Source organism: Carassius auratus, chromosome 39, assembly GCF_003368295.1.
Source record: "Carassius auratus strain Wakin chromosome 39, ASM336829v1, whole genome shotgun sequence".
Lineage (NCBI taxonomy): Eukaryota > Metazoa > Chordata > Actinopteri > Cypriniformes > Cyprinidae > Carassius > Carassius auratus.
Window position 1 is genome coordinate 3,924,821 of NC_039281.1, and position 9,063 is coordinate 3,933,883.

At 35.0% G+C, this 9,063-nt stretch overlaps 1 protein-coding gene across 2 annotated transcripts; it reads left to right on the forward strand.

The window, feature by feature from the left end:
• The first annotated feature begins 117 nt into the window (after positions 1-117).
• On the forward strand, positions 118-8,565 carry LOC113057722 (E3 ubiquitin-protein ligase XIAP-like). Of its 2 annotated transcripts, XM_026225220.1 has the most exons (7): positions 118-281; positions 3,315-4,085; positions 4,784-4,883; positions 5,991-6,069; positions 6,853-6,889; positions 7,025-7,210; positions 7,634-8,565. In XM_026225220.1, exons 2-7 carry the CDS (start codon positions 3,320-3,322, stop codon positions 7,822-7,824), a joined length of 1,359 nt encoding a protein of 452 aa, XP_026081005.1. In that variant the 5' UTR covers positions 118-281; positions 3,315-3,319; the 3' UTR covers positions 7,825-8,565. The 2 variants fall into 2 exon arrangements, with proteins under 2 accessions (XP_026081005.1, XP_026081006.1); XM_026225221.1 differs by lacking the exon at positions 7,025-7,210.
• Positions 8,566-9,063: the final 498 nt, after the last annotated feature.

A 9,063-nucleotide genomic window follows, 5' to 3' on the forward strand; every position in this document is an offset into this window, starting at 1 on the left:
ATCTTACTAATGCAAAGGTTAACTCATGAGACATTTGAATTGGGAATTGTACTGGAGAGTCCCATTTAATTAATATTCATGAGATAAACAGCAGCCAATCATCAATCAATTCCTACATCGGGTCCGCCTCCATTGTGAACTGACGTATTTACATTGTTTTCCACCCTCTGCTTCGCCTGGAATGCATTAATTTACTTCGACCAAGGGAAGAACTGAGTGAAGATTTACATATTTCAAGTACTGGAGTTGATTCAAGTTAATAACGCGTTTCTTGACCTAAGGTAAGCAGACGATAAGGTTTATGGCATCGCGGAATGCTAGCTCATGCTAACGCTAGTGCGCTGTAGTTAATCTTAGCCTGATTGTCGAGTTAAGGTCAAAGCCCGACCGTGCTCTTCGACGCGGCCTCCTTTTAAATGTTTTCCCTGCCTTGATCGCAAATGAAGGAAAGTGAAAGCTTTTCAGTCCATTCTGTACCACAAGGACTGTCAAACCGAAAACATTTGAACCTGACGCATTACCGTTTTGAGCAATGAGGTCCATAAGCAGATCTCTGTTGTTAGTAAACCTTTTGTATCATACTTGTTTTCAAGTTTAAGACCATTGTTGTGCTTTGGAACCAGCTGGAACTTGGAATTAGATGGATATGCGCGTGTGTGTGGATGTAGATGCATATAACTTTACATGCATGCAATGCATTTGTTTTCCTTGATTATATTTTATACAGAGTATTAACAGGGCAGGTGAAAGTTCTTTATAATTACAAAACGGTATTTGTATTTATTAGTTAAGTAAAACATTAAATTTAAGCATTCTATAATTTGAAGTTAGTCGTAATTCAGGTTGGAAATTATTTTAGTGCTTTTCAAGTGTAATTTTCTTTCATTTCAAATGCTAAGATCTAAAATGAAAGTAGCAGAAAAAAAGTAATCCAAGTTTCTAGGAATTTTCTGATAGTTATGTTTTGGGCAGGACATCTTTTGACTCTTGCAGTGGCATGGTGTGATGTGTAGAAAGGTGTGATAATGTTACTGATTGTCATGATCATGTCAAGATGTGTGGACATAAGGTGCAGTCATTCCACTCGATTACAAAAAGATGTTGCATAAGATATTTGAATTGTAATGTACATGATGTACAACCACATGATGCAAGATCATGATTAAGCTATGTCCATGTAAGTGTAGTCGGGATAGATTAAACAGTTCTTAAATGTTCTTGAGCAATGAGAATCGGGGTGGATGTTATATCACCTTTCACATGCTTGAGACGTGACTGACAACGCCTCTTTAGCTTAAAGTGACAGGAACTCAGAAAAACTCTCACGGCTAAAATTTTTTGGATTCTTTTAAATCATTCATGGCTTTGCAATCCTTGTTCAAAGACTGTAGATATCCATTGAGTGTGTGTCATTGGTGGATGTGAGTCATGCATAAACAATGTAAACCCATTACACACAGGGGGTTTCATGGAAGCTATGGAATGTTCTGATCAGCCCTTCAGGTTCACTATGTTCTGGTGACTCAATTTGATTTCGGACCGTTGTTGTGGAAATGACATATGACCTCCTTCGTAACAGCATTTCTGAACAAGATAAAGGTTTTTAAAACTTTGCAATAATTACACAAAAGCAAGAATCACTATTATTGATCATTCTTGCCTGATTGTATTGATCTGAGCAACCACATATCAGCAACCTAGCAACCAGACTTGACTATTTAAAAACATTGCTTTAGAAAATGTAAAAATATACTAATTCAATTATTTTTGGTATTTTGTTGTTAGCATTGTTTTCTTCAGAACTTATTGAGTAAAAATAATAATAATATATGTTTTTTTTAGCATCCTTCAGTCTTTAGCATCACATGATCCTTCAGAAATCATTCTAATATGCTGCTTAAAAAAACATTTCTTTTCAATATACAATTGTGCTGCTTAATATTTTAGTGGAAACCATGATACACTTCCATTCAAAAGTTTGAGGTAAGATTTAAAGCTGCAGTAGGTAACTTTTGTAAAAATATATTTTTTACATATTTGTTAAACCTGTCATTATGTCCTGACAGTAGAATATGAGACAGATAATCTGTGAAAAAATCAAGCTCCTCTGGCTCCTCCCAGTGTCCTATTGCCATTTGCAGAAATACATCGCTCCCGGCAAGAAACAACCAATCAGAGCTGCGGTCCGTAACTTTGTTTGTGTTCAAAATGTAGAAAAATGTATATAATAAGCGAGTACACCATGAATCCATTTTCCAAACCGTGTTTTTAGCTTGTCCAGAATCACTAGGGTGCACCTATAATAAGTGTTTATATTCGGACTATTTTAGATTGCTTCGGGGGTACCACGGTGGAGTAACCCAGTACCTTTGTGATTCTTCATAGACATAAACAGAGAGAAGTAGTTCCGGCTACAATGTTCTTCCGCAAGACGCAAGCAGTTCTGTTTATTAACCGCTAGAGCGTCAAAAGTTACCCACCGCAGCTTTAATATTAATAATATTAATAATTTTATTTGGAGAGGATGAATTCACGACAGTAGAAGAAGACATTTATAATGTTACGCAAGATTGCAAATAAATTGTTTTCATTGAACTTGAAGGTATCATGGTTTTCACAAAAATGTTCAGCAGAAATTATTACATTGATGAGAATAATTATTTATATTTGAGCACCAATGACTGATGAAAATTGAGCAACAAATCAGTAGGCTATGTGAAAATGATTTGTGAAGATTTTACAATCTTCAGTCAAGCTGAAGGTCTGGAATCTATGGCAGTTTTCTTTGGCCAAGGCCCGCCCATGAGTCCGTTTGACTGACATGTCCAACAACCAATCATAATTTGTTTCGTTCATCGTCACGTTTCGAGGTGTGGAAATGTCACCAAAACAGACATTTGGGAAAAACTCTCAGACGTGTTTTAAAGATTCTATGCCTCGAACTTTTAATATTTCACATACTTGTGAAACTCCATTGTTTACTTGATCCTGATAAGTGCTCTTCATCACAGTTGTAAACACTACGGCATTCTTCTTTCATGAGGGGGTTTGGTGCCATGGCATCTTTGTTTCCAGCAGAACGTTAAAGAATGCTACACATGCGTCTCCCGGAAATCCTGTAGAATTAAATGATGACTTTGACATTCCTGAAGTGTTTGCACTTTTGCATGCCATATGCGTCAGATGTTCAGCCAACGGTCCGTGGGTGTGAAGTCAGAGGCTGAAACCACAAACTTATAGTCTTGTTGAGCATAAGAGACTCCTTTCTTAATTTGTATTTAATTGACAGAATGTTCTTTTTTTTTTGGTTACAGCAATAATGGCCCAGTCAAGTCAAGATGGAGAAATTGTTGCTGATGATGGATGGTCATCCATGAATAATCGTGTGAATTCCTTCCAGCGCTTCCCCCATTCTGATGAATTTTCAGCCGAGCGGCTGGCCAGGGCAGGCTTTTATTTTACAGGTCAGGCGGACAGGGTGTGCTGTTTCAGCTGCCATGCGACAGTGGAGGACTGGAACCAAGGGGACACCCCACTGAACAGACATCAGCAAGCATCTCCCAACTGCACGTTCCTCAGCTGTGCTCATGGCTTGAGAGTCTCCAACTTCATTCAAAGCCCTGATTACGATGAAGAGGCCGAAGCCAGGGAGTTCCAGCTCCGCACGGGAGAGGTGCTGGATCAGACCATTTATCCCAGTAAGCCATACATGAAGAGTGAGGAAGCTCGGCTGAATACTTTCGGTAACTGGCCTGCAAGCGCTCCAGTCCAGCCTGAAGACCTGGCAGCAGCAGGAATGTATTACTTGGGCACAGAAGACATTGTGGAGTGCTTCTGTTGTGGGCAGAAGCTGGCAGGATGGGAGCCAGGTGACGATGCCTGGGGTGAACATGCAAAGCACTACCCAAACTGCTTCTTTATCTTGGGCCACGATGTGGGCAATGTTCCGCTGCAAACACCTAGACCCAGGCTGAATGGGCAAAGAGCCTCTATGGAGACTTTTGAGGGGCGTCTTGAAAGCTTCAGAGACAGACAACATCCCATAGACCCTGAGAGACTGGCAAGAGCCGGTTTCTACAGCACGGGTAACTACTGCAATCATTTCTCCAAGAGAAATTTGTTTGAGATGTGTATATATGGAGAATAGAGCACAATGATGTATGCATGTATGTAGATTTATACATCATATGCAAGCTGAATAAATAAGCTTTCCATTGATGTATTGTTTATTATGATAGGACAATCTGGAAACTGAGGGTGCAAAAAAACTCTAAATATTGAGAAAATCGCTTTTTTTTTTTTTTTTTTGTTGTCCAAATGAAGTTCTTAGCAATGCACATTACTAATCAAAAATTAAAGTTTTGATATATTTACGTTAGTAAATTTACTAAATATCTTCATGGAACATGATCTTTACTTAATATCCTAATGATTTTTGGCATAAAAGAAAGATCAAGAATTATGACCATACCATGTTTTTATGGCTATTGCTAAAAATATACCCCAGGGACTTAAGACATGGTTTTGTGGTCCAGGGTTACACATAGGCTAAACTGGAAGTTAGCATCACCCTAGTTCCCATAACAAAAACCCAATAGGATTATTGCAGAAAAAAAACTGTCACCAACAAAAGTTCCTGATTCTTAAAAGTTTTGTTCATCATGATGGTCTTCACAAATAAACCCAACTTACTAGGTTTCAGGGTTTTGGCCTGTAAAAATGTGTCATCCTTGGACTCTGCTGGAAGCCAGTGAACAAACTGTTGTGGTGTTTGATCTTATAGGAGAACAGGATCAGGTGCTCTGCTTTCGATGTGGAGGAGGACTGAAGACCTGGAGGCCTGAAGAAGACCCTTGGGAGGAGCATGCCAGGCACTATCCAGGGTGAATACTTTCTCTTATATTGATGAGACACTGTGGTGCATTTGCATGTTCACCAGAAAATTTGAAAAAAAGAAAATTTGACTTGACGTCCAGGCTGTTCTTCTGCATATAGTGAATGTATATGGTAACTGCTGCTGTCAAGCTCTAAAAGCAACAAAAGAAGTAGGAAAGCACCACTATTACAATTCTGGCTGATGCCAAAAATAGTTTTATTAAGGCTAAGTAAGTAGAATATAATAATTCTGTAGTATTTTATATTTTAAAAATTATAATAATAATTTGAGAAAAAAAAAACTGTAAAAAATGAAATCGATCAATTAGATGTGAATTTGGGAGTCACAATATTGTAATCTACCATTATTATTTTCATATAATTTATATAGTATTAATAGTTATTGTTAGTGTTTTAAATTATATTTTTATATTTTCTGTTTTCACTTTAATATAAATTATTTGGTGTTTTTGTGAATTATTATATTTTAAGTTTGTGTGTGTATATGTATATATACGTGTATGTATTTATCTATATAATTTTATTTTTAAATTCATTTTTGTTTTAATTGGTTTAGTACTTCAAATTAAGTTTATATATATATTTTATTTTAAGTTTCATGTTTGTGTCAAGTAACATTTGTTTATATTTATAGTTAATGGTATTATCCATTTTCATACTGTACATTTATAGGGTTATTGGTTTCAAGATTCACTAGATAACATTTTAAGTGTCAATAAGTTATTTTTTTAAATTAACTTTAAGTGTACTGTACATCATACGATGGCTAAATGCATAAATATATCCAATATTAACTGAAACAGCCAAATTATAGTCTCTTATATTATCTGATATATTGTGTATACCTGAAGAAAATGAGTCCTTATGACTCCATATGGACCAAAGTTAACGTCATTCTGTGAAAATCATACTTTACAAATCTTGACTTTTATGTTTGATTGAATTGTTTTTAATAATTTCTAAAACTTGATTCTAAACACACACTTTAAATAGTATTTATCAGTATATTTTAGATGTATATCATATGAGGCAAGCATAAACCATGATGGAAAAAAATGGGGTCTAATTGTGAAATTATTCTAATTGACCCCCAGCTGCAGTTTCCTTCAGGCAGAAAAAGGAGAAGAATATGTCAACAGTGTGCAGCTGAGATATCCAAAAGGAGACCATTCAGTGAGTCATTAACTGTACTTTACACAATCATGTGTACTCCGGGGATTGTGCTGAATGTAGGGCTGACGCTAATGATTATTTTGACAATAAATCGAGTAATCTGATCATTTTTTATGGTATAAAAAAAGACTTTAAAATTACTTAAAATACCTATGTAATAGCATTGAAGCAATAATAATGGGTTATCAAAAGTGAGTAATCATGGTTTTATTGAACAAAACAGTAAAAATACATAATGTAATAATAATCACAACTTATGTACATTATGTTTTATATCAAATACCGGCAGAGGGTGCCAAAGACCTGTGTTTATTTTAAATAGTTTTTACACTTTACAGTGCAAACTAATCCTTGTTTAATATTGAGTAAAATATTAGCATTTACTGTGAACGGAGCTTCTTTGAGATGCCCGTAATCTACATGCATATAAATTAAAATTAAATTTATGCATTTAGCAGATGCTTTTATCCAAACAGTGCATTCCGGCTATCAATTTTTACCTATAAATTAAGCTCATATTAAATCCACAGCGCAAATATTGAACTGAAACGCAGCCTTTGTGAATTCACAATAGCACTATGCTCTATGATTTTTAAATGGTTTAAACTTTTCGTGCAGTGTTATAAAATGGTCTTATAATGCGTCTGTGGAATGTGCCACTTCCAGTATTTTGTCAGTTAATCAAAAATCGATTTCAGAATGAAAACAGTCAATGAACTTTTATTCTGAGATATATAGTGTGCTTTATGAGTAGTCTAACATGCTTGTAATTTTCCCTCACAGAGATCAAGTCAGAATGGCTTTACAAGTGATGAGCATAGTAAGTATTTCTGAGTTTAATTTACTTTCAAATCCAATGAATCAATAAGCATAGTTTTTATAACTGCTGTCTGCAGTATCACTGGAAACATCCTGTCTTCACCAGATATTTATTTGATTTCTACTTTGTGTTCAGTTGCTCAGAAAGTCCCGCAGTCAGAGATTGCAGATAAAGCTGTAGAAATGGGTTTTGATCGAACCATAGTGGATCTCACAATTCTGCAGAAATTACGTCAGAACGCCAATGGTTATACTTCAGTAGAAGCACTTATTGAAGACATCAGTGCACAGGAAAGTGTCTGTACCATGCCTGAGAAATCTGGCAAGTGCTTGTTTTCTTTTTCTTTTCTTTTTTTTTCTTTGAAAGTCTGCTTTGTATGCAAGGAACTTTTAAATTAAGTGAATTCCAACTTAGTTTTCCAAAAAATAAGGGCATGCTTTGCTTTAGGTTTTTGCTTAAAAAAAAACTAAAGAAAAAGAAAATGAATTTTTTTTTTTAAACATCGAAATGCTTCAAGTGTATTGTAGCATAAAATGAAGTTTAATCATATATTTAAAATATAACATACCACACATTGTGCAGATTGACAGCTTTTGAACATCTCGAAATATTAATAATAAAATAAATATAATAAAATAAAAAAGCAGCGAACCACTTGTTGTTGTTCATATTTATTACGGTGAGTTATTTCATTCTGTTATTGCCGTTTTAACGATGCGTTTGTTTCTTTCATCTTTTCTACAGAGGACCCCATGACGAAACTTGAGAAACTCCAGAGGGAGAAGCTGTGTAAAGTCTGCATGGACAGTGACATTGACATTGTCTTCATTCCCTGTGGACACCTGGTCACCTGTCAGAAGTGTTCAGAATCCCTGAACAAGTGTCCCATCTGTTGTGCCGCCATCACGCAGAAGATAAAGACATACAATGCCTGAAAGACAGCACTCCAAAAGAAACACTGATGTTTATTCAAAGTGGCAGAATGTAATCATTCCTATAGTTGGACATAGATGTGTAAAATTTAAGCTGTGTTTATATACATGTAGATGTGCTAACTTTTATAAAATTACATTGCATTTTATTTTTTGTGAAGAACTCAAAATAATGAGCTGTACATTCTCGTGTGTTTGCTTTGAATGAAGCCAGGGATACACTACATAATTTAACTTGGAATATATTGCAGGGAAAAGCATCTTTATTATATATACTTCTTCATACCTCTTAAATACACCGCCTCAGATTGATGTAGATTACCCTAGTGCCTTTATGTAGACTACTTTTTATGAACCTTGCCATTGTTGTTAATAATTTGGCAATCATGTTTTACAGTGTACCTTATATTTGATCTTTTATTTATTTCTTATAAAACATTAATTGCTTGACACTTTTAATCATGTTCAAAGTTGATTAAACTACACCAGCCAACCTCATTTGTCTTCTAGTGTTCATGCGGCTCAAGTGGTACAGCACTGCATTAGCAGCGCAAGGTTGTGGGTTTGATTCCCAGGGAACACATGTTAGGTAAAAAATGTTAGCCTGAATGCACTGTAAATCGCTTTGGATAAAAGTGTCTGCTAAATGCATAAATTTAATTCTGATGCCTTTCTGTTGTCATAATTCCTTTAATAATGACTCAATCATCCATCATAATGACAATAAAAGTGGAATTCATGGTGGATCTTTTCTCATCTCTTTGATCTGTAAGTTTTATAATTCATGAACTGGAAAGTGAGGCGAAAAGCCGTTATGTTTAGAATAATATTTAGAATGATTTCCACCTGTTTACCAATTAGTGTAGTTCACTTTATATATGTAATTATATGTATTTAGTAATTGCTTTTCCAAACACTTAGCAGATTTTATATATTTTTAATAATTAAAAAATGTATGTAAGTGTATCAGTGTTAAAATAGTTTGTGCATTTAAATACTTTTGCATTATTTTTATCATTATTATTATTATTATTTACAATCAACAGCTCAAAGTGTTCTGATAAGAAAACAACTTAAATGTATTTAACAAATGTACAGATAGATATAATAACCTTATAAAATGCCCCAGAAATCCTAATCTAATGGAAAATATTACCTATTAATAATAAAATGGTTCATTTCTGACTGTCTACTGCACTATGCATTTTCCACGTAAGGGCCTCGACCTCTAAACGTCAGTCT